This window comes from Salarias fasciatus, chromosome 5 (assembly GCF_902148845.1).
Source record: "Salarias fasciatus chromosome 5, fSalaFa1.1, whole genome shotgun sequence".
NCBI lineage: Eukaryota > Metazoa > Chordata > Actinopteri > Blenniiformes > Blenniidae > Salarias > Salarias fasciatus.
The window spans coordinates 21,396,388-21,420,600 of NC_043749.1; the positions used below are offsets into that span (position 1 = coordinate 21,396,388).

Here is a 24,213-nt window from a genome sequence, read left to right on the forward strand (position 1 = left end):
CCTGGATGGGCCTGAATCCTCCCTTGGGGTTTGAAAGCAGGAAAGAGAAAAAAGCCAATGGGAGACCGCACTGGTGAGACTTGAGTATCCCACACACATCAACAGGAAACTGTCCAATTATTTTCATTCACCTTCGACCAAGAATGATCCCGAGCCACTTTATTCACCAGAAATAGCTCAAACAATGGAAATGAATCCCTGAATGTGGGGTGCTGTATCACCGAGTGGGAGGTCAAACGGAAAAAGCTTAAAAGTCACAGTCAAAATGTCACATCGGCACTCGACTCGTGACGACCTTGATATATGCACATATATACCCAGCATGCAAATAGTCTCATTCAAAAAAAAAAAAAATTTCTCTTTAGGGAGTATTTTCCTTCCTCCGACTGTGTGGATCGAGCTTGCGGACAGGCTAACTCGCATTACCAAACTGCCTTTTCCCCAGCCCTGCTGCGACCTGGCTGTCACCTGCGACACCGACTTAGCGGCGGGGGATTAGCGTTGAGGGCCGCGTGCCAAGGATGAGCCGCAGACGCTCGTCTGCGTCGCGGAGCTCAGGAATGCATTCACCCTCCTCCAAAGTTTCTATTGTGACTTGTTGATCGTGGTTCGGTGGGTGAATATTTGTATAAAAGACATAATACCACCTGTTGTAACACGAGGAGATAACAAGGCGGACTGTCACAGCGACCCAAAACTTCCTGTCATAAAATATGCCATCTTCATGTTCTGTATGACCGAGTTTTGGTGAATATGCTGAGAGAAAACAGATGAAATGCTTTTTTTTTTAAACACGTCTGCTGTGTATACATACATGTCATAAGAAAGTCAACAAGTTACAGTAATATGAAGCATGATACTTGTTTTAAAGCAGATGTAGACTTTCCCCTGATAAGCTTTCTGACTTGGATGCACTCGTTACAGTGAATGGAGTGTGTTTCAAGGGACAATAGCCGTTTTCTCTATTGGTATAAAAGGCCACTGTTCAGCTTCATCTGCTTTCCGATTCCACTTCCGTGGTGGCACAAGAAATCTCAGCGCCAGTTTGTGACAGCCTGAGCACGCACTTGGGTGTGTATGTAATGCCAACAAACTCGCCCGTTACACTTTGACACCGTACTATTATTAGTCTCTACGAGACGCGTCCGCGCAGCGGCGCCCAGAAGGTGAGCATTAAGACAACAAGTAGCATCGGGCGTCTCTTGGGGGACGTGGAGGTGTGAATAACATGTCAATCTTTAAAAAAATAGGCAGCTGTATAAATCATTACAGTGGGAGAGCAGGAAGCCGCCCGGCCTCAGTGTCTGGACATGTCTGAGTCGGTTAACATCCACAAGGTAACACACAGACGGGACCATAAATACTCGACTGGCAGACACCAACACATTTACATGCTCTTCATAATCCATCCACACTGCTTCACAAAGTGTCAACAGGCTAACAGGACCAGGGCTGTTTACACAAGTGTCAGCCGTGGAAAAGAAGACAAACACCAGGGCGATACACACACACACGCACACAAAATTGTTGTGGCTTCACTGCTGGACCGCAGGCCGTCCATATGACCCATGTAACATGGCTTGACAGTGCATGCGATTACCTCTGGATTCTGAGAGCTTTCATATGAGAAAGACAAAACAATCAGCCTCTCAGCGGATTCAATCAATCCCACAGTCATTTAGCCGCTGCTGAATTTGGCATGTAGTTGTGATTGTAAAGAACTCCAGACCACAAGGCTTTCCCAAGCAACTATAAAACAGCCAAGTTAATTGCAGTACCTTGGTGTTACTACTGGAAACAAAGCAGACCATGAGGTGGCTGCACAAAGTGACAAATTTAGATACACGAGTACCAAAATAACCATGTTCCTATTCTCGTTCAGAGCCGCATCAAGTATCAAAGCTACATACTTGGTACAACTAGTTTGGTAAATAATGTCTCCTCTTTGCATCAATTGGAAATAAATAAATAAAAAAAAAAAAAGAAGAAAAACACAAACTATGGCATTCCAGTTATGAGAATCAGCCAATCCAGGATGTTTTGGATGACGCATATTTACAGAGAAAGTAAAAAGAAACATGCAAAGTCTGAAAGGTAGGCCAGTGGGTTTGCACTCGGCAAATCATTTAGGGTCACACTGTTCCACCATGAGGGAGACACGCCGCACAGCTGCTAAATGTTTCTTGAAAATCTGAACATTGTTTCAAATTATGTTGCGTACAAAATGACTCAGATTATCCATGGGAGGAAGAAGTATCTGGATATCTGATTTGTTTTTAGATACAGACCAAAGCTATCAAAGTAAGCTTTGTTAAACTCTTTTTGGACGTGAAATCTTTGAATCTGGCATACGAACACAGACCAGAAAACTGTACGCAGCCTCAGTCTGAGACAGTATTTCTTTGTCCATGATCAGCATGCGACCTGATGGCTGCAACCTCAGTGGATTCACTACGGGAACTTGGATAAGCCTCAAACAAAAAGGTCAGGTTGCAGTTTGAAACATGGAGAAATAAGGCAGTTTTCAAATAAAGTGAAATAATTAAACCAAAATGCACCTTTCGAAATATCGACTGAGGTGTGGAGAGTAAAAGGAACAATGTAAATCGCCTCGTCTGTCAAACATGGCGGCTGTTCACTGATGACAGAGGCGGCAGGGTGAACGCGGAGGTATACTTGTGTGCTTCTATCCAACCGAATATATCAAAAGTCTTTGAATTTAATTACAACTTTTAACTGAGCAAACACAAAGCAAACAAAAGGGTTTACAGGATGAAGAGGGAAAACATCACCGAGATCTGACCTCAACCAGGATGAAAACAACAGTAAGAGACTTCCCCAAAGAGCCACAACTGATGGAGGCAACAATGAAATATTGGAAAAGTATCATACAGTGTCTGCCGATGACTATAAGCTAAGGTTACTGTTTGCAAAAAAAAACCCTACAACCCAACAAAAGTGTTTCTGTGTCCAGGGAGACACATTAAAATTGGAAACCTGACAAATGAATGACCTTCATGTCAGGTTATGTTTCTAAAGCACAAAGAACCGATGTACATTAGCACAACTATATAACTCTGAAGCCCAATAAAGATAAGCACAAACTGGGCTCTATTTGTGCACAGGGTGAACAACACAACTTGCTCCCAGCTGCGCATTCTGACAATATAAGCAACTCAGAGTTAATACCTATTAACCTCAAGGTCCCATCCAGCGGTGCAACTTATTACCTGACACAGTTCACATTCCTTCACGTACAGGCCGCAGCATCAATAAGTATTCACAATTAGGAGCTGTGCTCTGAATGTAACTATATGGAATATTGTGCATTTCTCTTTGTTTCAGACGGAGTTCTTGTGATGAAGTAGCACATCGTGCACAGACAGTGTGCACAGCAATAACTCGAACTCACGGTCACTAAACTATATACAAAAACTGTAACAAAAGGGAATAATGAGTTAAAAGAGGCTTGAAAACAATCTGCGCAAAATCAGTGTCTTGATTAACCCAGAGCTTGAAATGTGACAAAGCCCACGAGCTCCGTTTACATTTCAGTCTGATGAAGGTACCTACAAATACCTGGGATGAAACTGACCACTCACAGGATATAAATAAATGTGAACTTCTCAAAAAACACGGTCAGGATACAACAGCGTGCACCTGGCTGGACATCATAATGAACTCACACAAAAACAAAAAACGTCCCATGACAATTAAAAAAAAAAAAACTCTTAAACCGATTCCAAGACATTTGGAGGCTTTCAAAGCTGAAACTTTCCTTTTTTTTTTTTTAAGGAACAGCTGACGCCCTAAAAACAGCCCTTTGCCAGCAGGGACCTGCGAACTGCTTTGATGAGGATGATGCAAGAAAGGGAGCAGGAGGGGCGTTCAGCGGGGGCAAATTACCTGATGGTGGGTTGGTCGAGGGCCCGTAGCAAACTGGTGGGGGAGGGAGGAGAGGTCCAGCAGGGGTATTGAAGCAGTGATGGCAAAGCGGGGAGAAGAAAGAGCACAAGAAAGACACAGATACAGTATAAGATGAGCGATGGAGGCCTACCCTTGAAAATATATCACAAAACAACAGAGCAACAGAGCTTTAAGGACACATGGCACATGATGCAGCTCCAGTCCACAGGCGCAGTGTGTATTTGCATTTACCAGCTTGAGCACCACAAATAGTGGGTTCACATGAGGCCACAGTTATTGTTCTGGAAAATGATCAAATACAAGGAGAGAAAAAAAAAAAGTGTTTTTATTCTATGAAGCACTGTATAGAGGAGATAACCATTTTCCGGGGACTTTTCTAAGGTAAACGCACAGTTTGAGCCAAGACTTAGCGTATGTGTAAATACACACTGACTGAGGTCTGGGAAGACTTTCTCTCCTGATGGGGGCTGGGCAAGAGCCTGGCATGACTCATAAATAATGCAAAGTCAATATCATATTTGGATTCTTTTTTTTTTTAAACTAAGCTCTTCATGGAGTAAGATTTTAAACAAAAGGTTATTGTTTTTATGGGCTGTCTGTTTTAAAATGGCTTTCCTAAGGCTACACTCAACAAGCCTAATAAAACTGCTGGATATTTTCGCAAATTTCATACCACCACTAACAAATACCAAAAAAAAAAACCCAAACAAGAAGTCTAGCAAGTCACAACTAAAGCTTGAGCCAAGAAAAAAGGAAAAAGCCATAAATACTTAAGTGCTTTGCAAAAAAAAAAAAAAAAAAAAACCTTTTCAGGGTTAATGATGCAGTTTAAGTTCAACGTCTAGACGCCTTGCGGAGCCGACAAAATAGAAAGCTTTAATTTCCCTTCAAATCTAAACAAAAGCCTTGGATAAACAAAGAAACTGGCTAAACAATGCGCCCAAGTCATTCCATATCAGTCAAGCTTATTCTTATTATTAGGGGAACAAAAGTGAAAAAAAAAGGAACACTAGAAAGACAAATGTAATTGATTTTAAGCCCCAGTGAAATACGTCACCCGACGGGAAGTTCAGCAAATTTTCAAACACTTTATTAGTGCTAACACAACTACTGACCTGGCAAAAATCCTTCCTATTTCCTTTCCAATATCCTTGTCCAATCCAACACTCAGACAGCCAATCTTCCTAGTATTCTCATCTAACCTTTTTAGTCTGTATATATATTTATACATAGTATAACTTTTTAAAACACATTTCCACTACTCTAACGTTTTATTATGAATTACACTACTACATATAAAACAGCATTATGTGTTACATGGTGAAGCATACTGTGTGTGGTCAAATTTCTAGATATAACATATACATGGTAGTAGAGGTAAAAGGTAAAAAAAAAATTACATAGAGCAGACTCATGTCCAGTAAGCCATCAGCGATACCACCACCACCCACAATCAGCTTCTAAGGAGTGAATGAAGGAGACCAAATTAAATAAATGCAACATACGTTCAAGTAACTCACGGCCACAATCAAAGATCAGCCAACAACTGCCAAGCTTGATGTGGCTTCTGAACACTTGCTCAATGAAACTTCTTTTTTTTTTTCTTTTTTTTTTTTTTTTAACCAAATACAGTCACACTGAACCTCAAACTGTTTGGGTACTAAGAGGCAGGTGTGCTGTAAATCTCGGGCTGGAGGAGCACTCACCGGGCGACTCTGTGGCTGTGCATTCATTGGCTGTGTCTGGGGAGAATACACTAAAGGAGCGGAGCCAGCATTTTGCCCAGGGTTGTATGGAGACTGTTGAAAGAAGAGATTAAAAAAAACAAATGGGGAAAAAAAAAGAGCAAAGTATCGGTTATGTTCTGATCAGAATAAGAACAGTTATCAGTCATTTCATTAAGACATACTTAATCAAAAAAAAAAAGAACTAAGTTGCTTTGATTGTTTCTGGGAGAAAGTATTTCAACTGGGGTTTATGTACTGCTTAAAGATAATTGATGCCCTCAAGGACGGCAAATCCTGTGTTCCTTTATTCTTCATCCTGTGTGCAATGGAGCGAGGCAGAGGTGGGTTTAAGCAGATCTGCTTACTCTTCTTCAAGCTGCCGCAGAGACGTTTGCGATAATTTAGGTTTGTGCTGGCTGACAAGACTATTTATAGAAAGCTGGTAAGAGACTAGAGCTGCTTTAAGGTGAGGCAGTGGGCCATTAGGCTATAACCGGAGAGAGGAACAACTAGATTCTGTGCGAGCGCAGTCGCATACTTGGAGAGAGGCGCTGAGTCACGGAGTCAACGTGCTCAGAAACGAGAGCGGCGCATAGATGCCGGCGTCACCCCAACACTAACACTGCCTGGGACTGTTTACGTCTCTGTGATTAGGAGGTTGGCTTTACGCAGCTACCTGTGTATGTTGAGGTACTTTCCTAAAACAACACAGGGAAAGCAATGGATGGAGCACAGAGAGGCTTTCATCTATTGTGTTTTGATCTATTGCACTTAAAGAAAAAGAAAGAAGCTAATCAAAGATTTTTTATATTTTGAATTTTTCTGACTTCATCTCATCTCATCTATGCAGCTAAAATAATTCACCAATTGGACAATGTTCTTAAAACACACACACACATATCCTTCATAAAGAACACTTTCATGATTTAACTTTTTATGATGAAGCACAAAAACTCTACAGTAAGGCGATGTTTTTTTTAAATAATTAAACTAAATTTTTCTATTTTGAGATCGTAATTAACAGCATTGCAGTGGTGGACTGCATTATGTTAAGGAGACTGCTTCCTTTACCTTTTTATTAAGTCTAAAAAGAAACAGTATACTGGTAAAAACTTCTTTGTCCAGAGTGCAACCAAATAACTGAAGAGTGGACAGTGGGAGAGATGTTTACAAAAGAATATAGCTAAAAATATAATGATCATTAACCTGACATCATGCTGCTGTTGACACGCGATCCTGCCATGACCAAAAGGTTGATTTAAAGTAAACTTGACTCTCTATTAATTAAGAATTTTTGTACGCTCAAAAAAAGTTCCACAATAAAAGTCTCCTGGTGCTCTACTTTTTGGCGTTAGCCTTAAAATATATAGGTCAGTTACAAGTGAGTGTACAAATGATGTGTACATATAGTTCTCAAACAGACTTTCACCCTCACCAGGCTGCACTGTTTATCTTTGTCCTGCTACTCTGGGCTTTTCTCTTTCCAGCTCCTTATCAGTAAAAACCAGGTCCATACACAGAAAACTTTAAAGACCTATTTTACTAAATGCAATCATTGTGTTTGAGCCTGATTAAATCCTTCAAAACACCAGAATTCTTTAAAACAATACAGTCATGCACACATTACCTGCTGGTGTATTAAAAAAATGTCATCAAAAAGAAATAAAAATGACAACGAAACAGTAAAACACTGGTAAATGAAGCAATGACAACCAGTAATTGTCAGGTGGAGGGGAAAAAAGAGAAGAAATCAATAGATTTGATATTTTATTACAATTACTGTTACAGTTTTAACACTGGTTCTGCAGTTAAATTCTGAGTTTTTTTTGTCAAAGTTAACTTTGACACACAAAAAGAAGATATGGGTGCAAACAGAAAGAAAGCAGGCGTATGGAAAAGACCGACGGTGAGCATGCAGAGGAGATGACGGCGGCCACAGTGATAAACTCACCCCTCCGCCTGCCTCCCAGCCCTTAGGGTAGCGATATGGGGAAGCTGCGGGTACTGATACCTGAGAGAGCGCCGGGGAGTGGGCATGACCGGGCGGGGTGCCGGCCAAGTTAGGGTGTCCCTTTGTAATGTCGTGAGCGGTGTAGGTAGGGCCAGCGTGCCTGGATACCTGTGAGACACCAACACAACGGAATCAGATGTGCAAAATGAGGAAGGAAATGTCAAGACTGGTGAAGAGGAGGAACAGCAGGGGTGGGATTTCACTGGTCATTAGTTCCCCTGCTGATTATTGTAAATTCAGCACTCAAGCTGCGGGATTAGCCCCACTATGTATAGACCCGCTCTGTGCACGGCTATAGAGGCGTGCTACGGTTGGCTGAAAAAACTCAGATCAGGCCTGTTCTGCAGCAGCACACACTATGCTGTGTAAGGAAGTCTGGGCCTCTCATGGCAAAAAAGTGGATTGAGTAATCACATTACAATGCCCGTTTATCTGTAACAGACAGAAAGCACCTGGTACAGTAAGATACAACAGAGTCACGCTAAGCAAATCTCTTCGATATTAGCCAACGGAGGGTTCTTCGAGTGGGCATCAGGCGGAAACCGTATCCGGTGAGGATGAGATGTCTGTGGCGTGGCAGAGCGGGCCTTGGCTGCTGCAGCTAGGGGCTGGCACCACTGCAGGTGCTGCTTGTTGCTGCAGCATGCCTGCCACACCGGGGAGTGAGACAGGATACTGCAGGAGGAAAGCAGCAAGCAGACGCTGAAGCAGAACGGAAAGCCGGGTAACCCACCTCGTCTCCTCTCTCTCCTCCAGAGTCTGTTCTCTCTCTCACAAAGCCTGGCATCAATGAAGGGGGTTTAAGAGCTCGTGGACACGGCGACTGACGGCAAGATTAAAAAAATCGCCATCATCAAATAGACGTACTTATTCTACCGAGTGATGCAGCCTACGCCGAGTGCGGCTTCTATACGATCACTCCCTTATGCATCCCTGCACCTCCGCTGTGTGGCCCACTTCCCTCAGATGACCTGGGATAAAGCAACTAATCTAGCTGCTGTTGCCAGGGGAGGAGCCTGCCCTGCTTCAGGCGAGTGACTGATTCTGAGGACATGCAGCATGATGCGATGGGGGAGGGGAAGCAAGATTCTATATAGGGGGCTTTACATGAGAGAACGGGGGAAGAGAGGAGTGACCGAGTAAAGCCCACATCCACCCTACAGATCAATCCTATAAACACTACTAGCCTTGGTTATTTTTTCACCAGCGTCTGATGCTTTATGTCAAACTTTCAATGCTAAATATCTCATAAACCCACCAGTGCTCCCAGTCATGTCATGTCGCAGTGAATAAACAGGCTCACAGCGGAATAGCCTGCCTCCGAGCACACAGTGGCACTCCTTGTGCTGTGTGCAGCTACCTACAATGCCTCCCACGTCATCAAATCTGGAAACATCTTCTTTGTGGTGTTGGAAGCCAAGGGGTCAGAAAATGGAGAGAAAAAAAAACCCACCAGGAAGCAAGAAATTCAATATTTTCCCACAAATGACCACAGCAAGTGAAATGCCTCGGTGAGCTGCATGTCAGTTTTTAAAAATCAATAAAGTGAAAATTACATCAATTTTCCATCTCTCTATTGCCTTAAAGACATTCATTCACAGGGTGTGCATCAGCAAATGCAGGGGTCTTTGACTTTAATGGCGGGATTATCGCTAACCATCATCTGACAGCGTCCAAGGCGACGACAAAGCCCTTAACGGGTCTAACCAAAGCCACCAGGTCGTGACACACATCGCTCGTGAAGTGGAGGATCCCAGAACAGGGGGAAGCATAATGAAAGTGCTTCTCCAAACAAAAACAACCGCTCAGCATCCAAACTCAAATATCTAAAGGAAAATAGAATCCTTTCTGCGCGGCTTACCAGGAGCGATATGACAAAACAGTTTGGCTAAATCTATTTATCGACCCGATTCCCCTCACGCATGCTGGTGCTTCACACAGGTTCAAATGAAAGCACTGATAAACATGGGTTAAGAATGATGCTAGAATGTTTGATACAGGAAATGCTAATGAAGCCCTGACGGAGTCAGAGAATGCCAGGGGTCCCCTGAGGTGACATATTTACACAGCGGGCCGAGCGCGGTCACATCACAGCATTCAGTAATACATGCACACAGAGCCTGTAAACAGGAAACACAAAGCTTTTATGCTGCTCAGTGTAAAGAAATCCTTATGTCATCTCTGTGCTAAAAGCAAACTCGGTGACTTGTCCTGTGTTGAACCTCTATAATGCCTACAACACTCCAGACGCCACAAACAACAAAAACACAGTCTGCTGCTTGCTTTCATGCTGTTATTTCAATAATCATACATCAAGCATTTCAGGAAAGAGCATCATCAAAACACGATTATGATAAAAAAAAAAAAAAGAAAAAAAAAAAGAAGGAATATTGCTTGACAAGAGCTTATATGTTCATATTGGTGGAGGTGAAATAAATATAAAACCCTATAGGGCGACTGATAGCACCAAGTTAATTTCTGTGACCAAAATGTCTCTATGACTAAATAAGTGACTCTATTAAAAGAGAGAGTAAAAGACCACAAAAACAGAGTGTGTATCGTTTTAATTGAGAAGAAGAATAACTTGATCAGGCTACTCTTAATTTAACTTTTTCTATGAAAAGTTTTGATTTAAAGTAATTAATCCTTGATGGAGCAAAACATGTAAATTATCACTTCTTATTGCCTTAATTTCAATGCTTTAAAATATCTGTAACTAGAATATCATTCTCACTGGACTCCAGTAAAAGTTCTAAAATATTTTTTTCCCTCTTCCTTAAAACTAATATTTTTACTGCTCAGCAATCTTAGAAGGTGCTATTTACCAAAAGATTCCTCTAAATTTACGCTGCTGCTGCTGCTACACTGGCCAAGTCTGCCTTGTGAAAAAAGGTTTTTAATCCTCAGTCGTACTTGCTTGTTAAATAAATGTAACAAATGGAGCTAAATTTTCAGGCTGAAACCATCAATCAGGTGTACTTGTTGGGGCTTTGCCTGGTTAGAGTGGCTGAACACAGAAATGCTGAGGTCGCCTGGAGGAGGACAAATCACAGGCGTCTACATCTTCACTGATTCCACAAATCCTGCACAAGCAACACTTATCCATGTGTTTGGCAACCGTTTCATCATTTAGTATGTTGTTTATGACAACGTTGATTTCAGAAGAAAGGAGAGGAAATGTGAAAGTTACCAATTGTGGTGAAAAAAAAAAAGTTTATTATTGAGAAAAATATTTCATTATCAACAGTTTGCCAATTACAAATATACTGCTTACTTGGCAATTTCAGATTTTTCAATAATAACAATAGTAGTTAACGTCATTTTGGCTGTGAAGGGCAACTCTGCATTATGATTTAAGAAATCCCAAAACCATAAATCCATAACTCTATACTTAAATACTATCATTAAATATGGCCATGTTTCTGCAACCTTTGTGAGTGTGTGTATGTATGTGTGTGTGTGTGTGTGTGTGTGTGTGTGTGGAATCAAACTTGCAACTATACACACTGGAAGCAGATACTACTGTTGTATGAGTGCATCCGTTACTTTACTCCAAACAAACTTTGAAACGGCGTATGCGCTGCGACAAAGTGTATGCAGGTGTGACGTGCATGTGTCTGAAAATACTCCGCATGCAGTGACTCACGCTGTAGACTGCAGCGACTCCAGGCTGTGTGGGAAAGATTCGGTCGTCCAGTGAGGGCTGAACCCTGGGGATTCTGGAAAAAGGTGCATTAAGGAAAAATCTGCAAAGGCAATTGGAGGGTGAACGCGTCGCGGTGCTAGATAAGAGTCGGGCAGCTCAACAGGTAAGATTCCTGTCATATTTGAGGTATTTGTGTGACTCTCGACTATTGTTGATTAAACCACATGAAGAGAGTCTGAAAGTTTCCTGTTTAGCAAACACTGACCCAGCTCTGCAGAAATGACTTCATGCTGCTACTTTATGCAACACTTCCAGCTCATTCACATCCACCAGGCTTTCCTCAAACCCCAAAAGCCTGCATAGTTTGATTTCAAGGATCCCCCCCAACCACACCACCCCGCCCAAAATGCCCCATCTCTGAAAGTACACTATGTACCTTCACCATTTTGTAAGAGTTCAAGGGAAAAGCTGAAATGGATTTCTGGGCTACTTTAGTCAGGGGACAGCCAGAGCACATGATTAGAGACAAATGTTCAGCCCTTACACAAGAACAGCTAAGGTACACACTGCATTTGCGAATAATTCTCATTGTCTTATTCCAGCAGTAGAATAAAAGGTAAGAAATGTGACAATCTACACAACTTCAGATTTCAACAATTTTTTTTGTTTGTTTTTAATAAAATCATAACAGATGTCACCTTTCTCTACAGCTTCTGAGATATTTAGTGATGAGAAACACTTTTGAGACACTGCTCAGATCTAGGAACAAAAAGAAAGAAAGAAAAAAAACAACGCATAATAGCCACATGCGAGAGGAAAGCCCTGTGGTTAGTAACCTGCTCAGGGAGAAGACTCACTCACACTCTGCTGATCACATGGTTTAAGGGAAACCGAACGTCTGGCTTTCTTCCTTTCACCCAAATCACGCCTCTCTTTGCCCTATAAGCCCTCTTTCCTTTACTCCACTCCAGCCTGCAGGGGCCGTCATCTCTTTTGGCGCCACGCCAGCGACAGATACAAGCGATTGTGGGGTGGGTGGGGGGTGGGGGGGCTAAAGAAAGAAAAGAATCATTTAAAAAGAGGGCTGCGATTCAAAATGCTGGCGCGCAGCAGGAAACATTATCTGTTTCATTGGCGGGGAATATGGAAAAACAACAGGAACACGCCCCCTCCGCTCGCAGACATGCACATATACACACACAAATTAAGGGTAATTAGAGGCTCCGTCTCTTCACAATGGTATGTGAGTCTAGGTGAGGACGAGCACAGAATCTGTGGGAAACAATTTTCACCTGTTCTTATGTTCCCTGAGCAGCAGAAAAAGAAAAGAAAAAAAAAAAAAACACACTTCCCACATGATTCTAATACCAGGAGGAAATACTGCCACAGTGATTCACACAGATATATAATGATCAGGCTATTAGACAGCACATCAGCTGCTTCTAGTGGGTGGAGAATATGACAAATTCATAGTATTTCAATATCAGGAGAAACACAAATCTGAAACATTTGTTTTCAGACTGTAAAACAAACTCTGAGGAAATAGTGGCATCTCAGTATTTTTCTAAATGGTTGATTGCTTAAAGGGGTAAAAAATCACATAAATCAATAACAATAACTAGTGGAAGCGTGAAAGATTACTTGAAATTATTTCCTGACCCACATGTGTGCGTGCGCATCAGCGAGTAAGGCAGGAGGCGGGTCTATCAATAGTGAGACAACCTGATCTGTCTGCTCTACATGGCGGCTGGCTGGCAGGCGCAGCTGTGGCGGCTGCGAACGTGAGCCGGGAGAGCCAAAAGTCGAGATTTGAGACCTAGGTAAACCCTGCCGTGGCAACAGGTGCAATTCCACCTGGAAGCTGGGCTGAAGTGAAGTCACCCCAGGTTGGTGCGGGAAAAGAAACTGCAAAACCAATCAGCTGAGAAGAGGCTGATAAATGTACCGGAGAAACTGGCACACCTGATTTGAATGGCCTCAAGGCTGCATGCAGATTGGTTTTATGTCGGAAGGAAACACCTGCAGCTACGCAAAAAAAAACTGTTGTGTGACAAACTGGAGTCACTGTAGGAAAAGTAACACTGGTGTCATGCCTTTGTTATGAACACTTTCAACACATTATCAGAGAAATCTGGATCACTGAACTGATTTGGTTTGGCTTCCACCGCATCTTAGACACAACATTAATCTCACCTATTTATGAAGTTCAATCAGTTATTTTGGCAATTAAGATTGATTGCTTCCATTAAAAGCTACATTTTATGGCAACTTAAGTGTTTATGGAGTGTCGTATCGAGGTGAACATGCTGAGAAAACAAAATGTCCTGAGGTGAAACATCATTTATTAATGTCAGGCATGGCACACGGGTGGCTGGGCTAACCAGATGGATGAAAACACTCTGCAGTCGAGCTCCGCCGCATGTATCAGGCCCAACCATGAAAGTGGCTGACCGCACTAATTAGACATTAGTCATTTGTTTGATCTCCATTAATTTTCTGCTTTGGGAGAGAGGGCGACCACAATGTCAACCGGGAGACTTCTGATAGTGGTACTGCTTCAGAGTTTCAGTGCTAAAAAAAAAACACACACACACACACAAGCACACACCTGCAACCATACAACTTAGCTGCATTACACAAAATTGTGAGAGTCACAAATTTCCTCTGCTGTGATTAAATAAAAGCAGCCTAAAGTCAAGTTGACCTCAAATTTGGAAACTATTGAGACTGAAAGGACTTTTGAACAGTAACCAGACTTTTTCACTCCACTCTGAGAAACAAGCAAATGTCAACATTTGAGTCAACAGTGCATCTTTATTAGAAGATTGGTTTGTTTAAATGCAGTAATAATGGGGAACTTCCAACTATTTGGAAACAAGCCATTTTGCTGAGTTAGTATTCATTATTTAGATGATTGTTTTATGTGTAACTTGCAAGACAACAAAGGTAGCTACAAAAACAAGTCTGTACTGTATCAGAAAGTTTCCAAAAGGTGTCTAGATGCAAAGAGTTTCCCCCCCTAAATCAGATGCATTGTTTCAGAAAGTGAACAGGAAAATAAAGTTTTTACTGACTAGGCTTAGCAGAACAGTATTCAGAGAGCAATAGTTCACAGAAGAGCTCAGCGTCGAGTAAATAATGAGCACGAAAAACTTAAATGAATTCAAACAATGTGTGAAAATCTACTTAAGTTTATGGCCGAGCCTAAAGCAAAATACACCCTCAGCATGAGGCGAACATAAAATTAGAGGAGAGCAACTGAAGGACAGTGCTTTCAGCTTGAAGGCTCTTAAGTGATTTTGGAATAATCTCACTAATCTAATGGAGTGTGTGAATACAGATGATCACAAATTTGAATTTTCTTAAATTGACAAATGATTTTCCCCAGGGTCCAGTTTAGGGAATTTTTTTTTTCCAATTTTTTTTAAGAATAATCTTGGGAGGGCTGTCAATGCAAAAAACACATTTTTATGCGAATGATGCTGCCATTCACTAATCTCTATTTACTTTTTTACTGAGTCAGAAAAAAATTTCACACTGGTTTCAATTATCTTTTTTTTTTTTTTAATGATAACTGATAGAATGGTTGAAATTTTGATAGTTAGAGGCAGGTTTGGACACTGAGAATTATCATCCAAATTGAACCCACTTCATTGTGCAGCTTTCGAAAAGACTTTCCTCAGCAAAAAACAGATGTGAAGGCCTCGTCCACTCCATGCTTCATGTAACCGTATAGTTTTTGGCCAATCATCCATTTTAGGAGACCAAAAGCGGTGTCCTTTAGACAACAGACTGTTTAGACAATTTTGGAGAAAATTGAAAATGTTGCCTCGCCCTTGACGTGTCGACGGGCAAGAGGCATATTTGCTGAAAACATGGCGTCATCGCGCCGCCTCTCAACACGATGACCCTTTCTATGGCGTCACTTGACAAAAACAGCAGACTACATGCTCCAAATCATCTTTCTATGTTTGTTTACATCTCAAAAGCTTAATGTGCATGCTCCATGTCGTCTTCTTCGTTTTGGTGTAGTTCTGTGGGCAGAGTTACAGCGCCACCTATGGGTCTGGCATATGTGCTACACCGGTTTCAGTTGTGCGGACGCAGATATTTCCTGCACCGATGCCGTGTGCAAGGGAAACTTTTTAAAAACAACAGGGAGAAAAAACAAAAAACAAAACACAGTTTTGGACAAAACCACAGTTTAACATGGTTAAAAAAAAGAAGAAGAAAAAAAAAAAGAGCCCGCCGACGTGCCTTTCCGGAGGAGATCGCAAAGCAGTCTCAACCAATCCCCCTTGTCCCTTGACCCCATAGTGACCTTAAAGTCTCAATTAGGAAGGAAAAGCTGCTGTGGCTCCAGCTTCATCATTAGCTTACTGTAAAGCCACTTAAGCGCTGAGTGTGTGAGAGCAAGAGAAAGGGGAAGAGAGGAGGAGATACGGCCTCGCAAACAGCAGAGGGTCTGATCAAGCGGACGATACAGCTCAATAAAGTGTAATCGACAATCACTGAAGAAATGAATGAATCAAATCTGCAGAGTTAACAACCTAACTTGTAAATAAATCACAAGAAATATCCAGGAAGAAACAACAGGAGAGTCCGTCTGGGTGCTTTGCTTTAGCTGACGTTGCAGGTTCTGCAGACAAATATCACATCGATCAAACACTCCTGTCTGCGCTGCCTTATGATTACACACATAAAATGTGTTTGCCCCAGCAAAAAACGGTCTTGTCATATAACAATAGCATGCATTTCACACAGCAAAAGGAACCTTTCACATCTCATTTGACTGACGCAAACAACCTGGAAATCTCAGTGCAGAGGGCTCGGAGTGGAGGTACAGGAAGTGAGCGGAGACGGCCCAGATGGTGCAGATACAGACCCTCCTTCTCCCTGCTGGCTCAGTGGACACACACACACACACACACACACACCACACACACATACACATACACACACACAGTCTCTCTCTCTCTCTCTGCAGGATAAAAGCGAAGCTCACAAAGCTCTCACTGCCTGCCTGCTGTTGCTGAGACTGCTCTTTCACTACAGTGGGAACAATAGGTGGTAGGTTGGTGGATTCAACTCCAACAAACCAAATCTTGAGCAACAATGGATCCGGATGCCAACAGTCCAGATCCTATTTATTTTAAAGTTTTAAATTAAGGGGGCAGCCCCTCTGCAGAGGGTCATGCAAAACATTACCACAGTAATATAACCACCAAGCGCACGATGAATCAATATTCAAGTCACCACTTTGCTCATGTTTCAGTATTACAAGGCACTTCATCATGATGAAATGATGATGTGGTAACAAGATTAAATCAATATTTTTAAGCTCAAGACAATCACCTATCACCTCTGAGGGAGCTCCCCAACACCACTTCAACATCTGTTAAAGGTTGAATCTGCTGGTGACACTAGCTTACACACATGTTTTAACGATGAAGATATTGGACTCTTTCAGGAGTCTGGAGAAGTTCTTCAACTGCATGTCTACACCCTACATTTGTAAAAGGACAAAAACCCTATTGGTACTTATTATGAGGTGTAGACTCAAGTATATATCCGAAATGCAGCCAAAGCACAGGGAAATGTGAAACTACAGCTCTACTGCTACTAGGTAGCCACAGTATAGAAAGCTTAGGAGCGGAGACAGACATCTGAATGCAGGTCCTTGAGAAAATCTCAATTTCTAAAGAAATGGAAGGCGACTTGTGTTGGTGAGTCTCTGCTCTCAGCATGTATGGTTATGGTTAATTATGAATAAGATGAGTTAAAAGCAGAGAAGCAATTTCCCCAAGGGGATCAATGAAGCATGCTTTATTTCTTTCCTGACAACAGAATTTGAGAAAACGTGATAAGTGGCATTTTTTTATTAAAAAAAACACTGCTTACTGGTATAGATATATTTAGATATACTTGAGTTACAGAAGTAGTAATCACCAGAGATTCTTTTTTAATTATGATTTTCATAGCTAGGTGTCTTACACGGACATGTTTCCAGAGCAATCACGAGGGAACCACCTTCTCATCTGCAAACACATGAAGCAACTGTCAGGTTGCAGCGTGCATACAACACTGCCTTGGTACAGCGATAAAACAAAGTGCATTTTCTTCATCTGAGATGCTACGGACATATTACGAGCAAAAGTTGCATCGTTACTTGCTGAAAAGTGGATGTGAATATTCTCAACTTCATCGCCGACCTTCCAGAATCGGTGTGTGTGGGTGGGATGGCTCCCTGGATGCACCTAACTGTAAATACGAACACTACCACAAAGCATGAGCACTGTTGTCAGAAAATACCAGTGCAAGTTGCACCCAAAAGACTTTTTTCTAGAGTGACTACAGAAACATGTCCACAACAATACGTAAATGTCACTTTATATTAAAACCTGGGGGGGGAATGACTGGCACAGAGTGGGATATCTTCTCCAACCAGGCCACTCCCTCCCTGGAAAGAACAGTCCTGCATGCTGGCTCATAACAACTCAGCAGTTTATTTATAACATCCCACAGTGAGTATGCTCATGAGAATATCTCCTCATGCAGGCTGAACACACCTGTCTTGAAATACAGGACTACTGTGCTGTGTGACCGACCAGCTGGGTACATACATTACGTAGCCCTGCTGCATAGCTGATAGTGAGTGCCACGGCATGCCTGGCCTGCTGCTACCATGAAGCATTACTGCTCGCCTCGGTACTGGGGAAATGCTGCCATTCTTTGTGCTAAAACACAAAGAAAGAGCCCGGCAAAGAAAAAATGTTAAAAAAAAAAAAACTGGCAAAGGTTTTCAGTGAGAGAAATAAACTGGTCTATTTAAAGGGAGATGGAAGCACAATACCATGAACATGAAATGAGAGAGGGGTTCAAGGGGTGCACAGAGAGGAGGGGGGGGGGGGGGGGGGGGGGGGGGGGGGGGGGGGGGGGGGGCTGAGGAGAAGCCTTCAGTTTTCTCAGCTGGGCCTGAAGCGGGGTGAGGTGTGCAGAGGGGGGATGGAAGGAAACTAGGGAGGGCTGAGGCAGGCTGGGTGACCTGGGCCTTTGTTGGCAGATGGTGGGAAGCGCCACCTTGGCCTCTCACTCTGAATGCTAAGCAGCAGTGCTATTGTCTGGAAAGTGCAGCAGCCGACGCATGCGCCGGGTGTCTCTCTGGCAACCAGGAACAGAAACAAACTCCCCCCCCTCCATCCACTGCACGCACACATACACGCCATCGGGGCTCTCGCTCAACTCCTGTGAAATTCTCGGCTCCACAGACACACAAACACACACACCAGCATCCTCAAAGTGGGAATGCCCATATAGCCGGGGCAGTGACCAGACAGGGAGCAGCACACTCCCACACTCGTGACCTCAGAGGCCTAGAGAGTGAAAGGTCAGATCAGTGGCAACACGCCTGTGTTCTTATAGGCAGGAAAATCAAATGCTGCACATGGCTGACGGCGTGGCAACAAAAATAGAGGCCAAGCACTGTGAATGGGGTGTAACAATCAAAGTGGGAATCCTGGGACAAGTTGATTCAGTTCTTTTTTAATTATATTCAATTCATGAGGATCCTTTTTTTTTAATCTATTAACTCTACTCCAACTATTGCAATAATAAGCCAAAATAATACTATCCAGTCAATGATATTCAGCACATAACGAAACTAACAACCAGCTAAAACGCCTCTGCACACCACCTTCTTAGCAGAGCCAATAACTTTAATTACACTAAGTTTGTTTTACTCCTAAGGCATTTTGTAGTTTTTAGAGTCCTTAAAAGTAATGAACTGATTATCTTTTTTCTTGTAAACTGTTGGTGAGGAAAAACCAGGCCCTTGATAAATTGAAAATATCTTTAAACAAAAAATATATATTTTATTAACCAAGCAAAACATTGCATAATCAAGAAAAAATAACAGATTATTGATAAGGAAGTACTTTACATTGTCTGATAGTTGCAAGAAATAAATATACGGTACTGTCAGAAGGGCCCATTTATTACACCTCATCCTGATACACTGACATTTTATGTTGTTGTTGATATATCTAACTTCTTATTAAACAGTAAAACTGTAGGCTAATCCTAATTTAAATATATACTGCAATAAGAATTAGCCTGAAGAGGTGTGCTGCAGTTTGTATTTGACAGGGTGGGAGTCGTTCTGACAGGACCCACAAATCATCAGGAGGGGCAAGAAAATCTAATTCTTATATATATATATATTATATTCTTTTTTCAATTGTGTTGCTTCAGTTACTAAAAAGCATACTAATGCCAAAGAGGTGTGAGAATTTTTATTACCGCTCCCCAACGCCTCTATCTTACACAAGGAGTTCTTGAAGAGAATGTAGAGGGTGCTGTTCTGTACTTAGATGGCCGGCACTTTGCTACCATACAGCTGAAACTAGGTTAAGCAAATTTCACAGTCATTTCAACAGCCTCGAGAGTCAAAAGAGGACATGGCACCTTGGATAAAGAGACCATTATCTTTTATGCAACGTTAGATTCGCTCATGCGATTCACCGACATCTGCAAAAACATCCGAGCACGGCAAGACCAGGAGAGATCTTCACACTGCCACCTGCTATAACTGATGGCTTTACTTATTGCCCCTTACACATGTCACAAACACAGGGCGGCTGTGATTGTGGGTGGCAGGAAATCAGGTTGAGACATCACACCTCAAAGCCTCGCCACAACTGAGGCTGTCAGATCACAAAAACACACATCTCTGCCACTGGCAGGCAGGAGACATCAACTTAATCCTCTCCCTCACACTACTGACACCATGCTGTAAATAAAACAGGAGGTGACATAACCATGGTGACTTCGCTCCACCAAAAGTAGGGTAGAGTGATACTGGGTCAACACTGAATAAGCTCAAAGGTGAAGGTATAATTGAAAAGGCAATGATGACACCAGTGCATCAAATAATATTTGAAAATGCGAGCATAGATTTCTGGGGAAACACCTAAAAGCATACACAGCTAAGAAATATTCACTGTTAATATTAAACAATCATGGTATAAAAGAGTCTAAACCAACAGAAAAAAACAATAACATGGTAACACAGTCATTGAGGTCATTTTTCACTTTTGCAGACTTCTAAAATCTCATTTTAATGGCATTTCCGAGCAATCTTGAAAGCACCATTCACAGTTTCACCACATGTTAGCCACACAACTGTGACTTCCCATCTACACATGCATGACAGAGTATGAATAAATTATATCATATTTAATCGCTGCAGTCGGGATTCTTACCACAACCCAACAAGATATTCTCCTGATGCCATTTCATCTTCTCTTCATTGTTCTTACACTACAATCCCTGCTTGGACTTATAAATGTGATACTTTAAGCAACCTGTCATCTTTGGCCAAAGGCTCTTTTTTTCATCTCACAGTCAGGTTTGAAGACTCAAAACCAATAGCACCTTTACGACTGAAGCCATAGCTTTCCACTATTTGATACCGTGAATCAAAACTTGAGTTGTAATCTATAAAACAGTGGTGACTTAGCATCGATTTTAATATTTTATTCCTGGCCCTGCATGACTGAAACGACTCGCTCATCCAACACATCTGGATAGTGATACATGCACAGCATCTCAGGATGCATCTTTTGCAACTGTTATTTTAAAGCAATTTTAGTGGTCACCATGAGCGTTGGCAAATCCTGGAGTGCAAGGGTCAATGCCCAACATGATCCTGATGTTTACCTGCTCTGGTACACCTGGCTGTAATGAGTGGCTCATTAACACATTCTTTCTGCAAAGCCTGTATCACATTGATCACAATCATAGCAGTAGATCTCTATGTCCAGTATTGGAAAAACACTGAGCTATACGTCTCTGTAAATGATTTGCTGCTTGATTCAATTTCTATAGTAGTTTGTAACAGTTTCTCGGAAGCACAACGCAAATAAAGAATGCACAGTATTATAATAAATTGCTGCTATCAGTCAATGCACATTGAGGACAAACTAATTAAGTACTTTCCAACATTTCCTTGTCATAAAGAGAGCTGGAGGTGCAGAGCAGCACCACTTCTGAAGCTGGTGTATTGTGAAAGAGGGGAGGAGGGTGTAATTCCCACTAGCCGGGCCTTGCACTGGCTATCATTAGCCCCATTACACAGTGAAGCCACAGGTCACCACGGTGAAATGGACGGAGCTCTGCAGCTCTGCGACGTGCTCGCATCCTGTGTGACCCGTGCACTCGCTCGCCACAGAGACTGCTTGTTCTTTTAGCCTGCCGGTGTCTCCCTGTGTGAAGCGGGCTTGTCAACAACCACAACCGAACAATGCCGGTGACCGGCGAAGAAAGCCTGGTAGCCTCCCGGTGATGGGGGGGCTTTCCTTCTCTTAATAAACGATCGATCTCACATATCTTAAACATCGCGTGCCGTTCAGGCCGGGTGGCAGCCGGGCTCGATCGAACGTGCAAGCAAACGCAGCGATGAGGCGTCAGCTGCCAAATATCAACCTGACATTTCCGTTAGCTTTGACAACCGGCTTGAGAAGCTAACATTAGCACACTTCGCTAGCTAATTGTCCCCTCCCCTCCCAGCTCCCTCCAAACGAAACCATCATCCCCACATCCAACCTCTATTATCTCCCCCTAATAAAAACATCGGTGCGCCCCGCTGTCATGAGGCCAAGTGAAATGCATCAAAAACCAACAGAAATTTCGGTGTTACCCACGTTAAAAGGATACTGAGGCGGCGGCACGGCGCCCGGCTGTGGGGCTGTCGGGGCTCCCGGCGGCAGAGACACGGAGGTCAGGGTAGCCCGCAGTTGGCTCGACGGAGAGGGGCCACTTCCAGGTCCGCTAACTGCGACAGCGGCGGGTTTGGGGACCACTTTCGGTGGCAAACTCATCGCAACAAAAATCAACAAATAAAACAATACCTTAATAAATACTGAGACGAGCAGTGCCTAGCTTGCATGCATTGAGCAAGCGTAGCAGATTCTTGAAGCAGGCCCCAAATCCCTTTAACGAACTGGGATAACGAAGCTCGAATAGCAACACAAATGTCTTTTTTTCATGGAAAGTCGCTGTTCGGATCAGCGGTGCTATTCATGGGGACGGTGGGAGGTTTAGCCTCCCTCGCCCGTCCGGAACCTCTGCGGATCCGGCCCGGTTCGTTTCTCTCAAAAACGAAATAATCGCCGCGATCTTCGACCTCCCTCGGCGATCTACCTTTTCTTCTCGGCAAGTGTGTTTTCTATCATTTTTTCCTCACAGAGATGAGAGACTTCGCCAACATGGCGTTGCGGCCGCTTCCAGCAGTCCGGGCAGGACAGATGATTCGGCAACTCTCGGCCAGTTACGGAATCGCTCGGCTCAACAACCAGCCTTCAATCAAACACCGACAGCACAGTTCACATCCCAACAACGAGTACAGAGTCCAATTTGGAACTTTTTTCTTTTAAGCGATTGATTTCCCTATTTATTTTAATTACTGACATGAAATAATATTTTTGTTTATTTACATTGGTGAACACATAAGAGACCATAAACACAAAAAATAAGACTAAGAACAAATATAAAGATAAACGAATAAACCTCCTCATGTGTTTCACGCAATTTATGTATCTTTAGAGTTATAAACAGCAATATTAAGTATTTAACCGTATGATTTCTAACCTGTACACTGCACTAAGCAGAGGACAGGTTATGAATGAAAAGTTTCTGCTGTGTCATCATCGCCATCTACCGTCCGTCTGAAATCTTCGCATCCGCAAAGTGACGACACATTTCATCTGAATAGCTTGTTGGACTTGGTTTAGAAATAAAATCTGATGAGACACTGAATAACATGTCTATCTGTGGCCTTCAGCAATGGTATCATTTTCCGAATTATATCACTGAAGTATAAATGCCTCCTTCACACTTACCACATTGATTTCAGATCAGAAGTCCATCCCAACTGATACTGAGCAGAAAGTGTAGTTCACCTTTTGAAGAGGCTTCCAGATGATCAGAGAAACCAGTTTAGATTTTTACCAAGTACTATTTAACCTCACATAAATGTGTTTGGGTTGCAGGAGGGAGCCAACGTCCCTGGAGATTAAAAAAAATGTAGGGAGAGCATGCAAACTCCACACCCAAAGGAACAGGTACTGCTGCAATAACAAATGACAGTTTGGCTTTTCTTTTTCTTTCTGCTGATTTCAGGCCTGGTGTGTACACTGCAAACAAAAACTGGACATGTTAAAGGATGTTTTTATCTGGAAACCTCTTAAAGACAAAAACAATGACATCATTTTCCTTGAGACATACATAGTTTGGTGGTAACACTTGTGACTTCCAACAGGAAGAGCCTGGGTTGGGCCAGGGAGCCTTTCAGTGCAGGATTTGCATGTTTTCTCTGTGCAAGAATGAGTTTTATTCTGTTACTTCAGTTTACTCCCACAGTCCAAATTCAAAATAAGCGTGAATGATTTGTGTGTGTGCATATGTTCTGTGATGGACCTGTCCAGAGAGTACTTTGTTGTCAGTCATCACTGATTGAAGTGGTACAGAATATGGAGTGATGTACAATCATCCACCTTGAACACCATCTGTACTATTGGTGGAGCTTATGACAATTAACACTAAGTGAAATTAAACTGAGACCCCTTCAAAAGGCTGTCAGGACGTGACAGTTAGTCAGTGACCCATGTACACTCAAAAATCAAACAGATATCTTCTTGCAGTGAAGCAACAGGACTAACTACTGTATCACCAATACATAATACATGTTTTGTGTTTACGATTTCCTTTTTTGGGGGGGATTTTCATTCATTTTCTATGCACATTAGAAGGACTGCAGTTATGTTATTTATCATCAACCTTTTCTTGAAACGTTTAAAGTGCTTTAAGGACTTCAGACAAATGAATAAACTGTACAACATGAGAAA

The 24,213-nt window shown here is 42.4% G+C and overlaps 1 protein-coding gene across 1 annotated transcript in view; it reads right to left on the reverse strand.

The window, feature by feature from the left end:
- The window catches only part of eif4g3a (eukaryotic translation initiation factor 4 gamma, 3a), a 46,999-nt gene extending 24,376 nt beyond the window's left edge, over window positions 1-22,623 (reverse strand). The window contains exons 1-7 of the mRNA XM_030090862.1: window positions 22,025-22,623; window positions 11,312-11,384; window positions 7,606-7,773; window positions 5,634-5,726; window positions 5,328-5,387; window positions 3,907-3,939; window positions 2-22 (exon numbers count right to left, since the gene is read on the reverse strand). Coding sequence (XP_029946722.1) covers window positions 2-22; window positions 3,907-3,939; window positions 5,328-5,387; window positions 5,634-5,726; window positions 7,606-7,773; window positions 11,312-11,384; window positions 22,025-22,188 — 612 coding nt within the window. The 5' untranslated portion in view covers window positions 22,189-22,623. The remainder of the gene's footprint in view (window position 1; window positions 23-3,906; window positions 3,940-5,327; window positions 5,388-5,633; window positions 5,727-7,605; window positions 7,774-11,311; window positions 11,385-22,024) is intronic.
- Window positions 22,624-24,213: the final 1,590 nt, after the last annotated feature.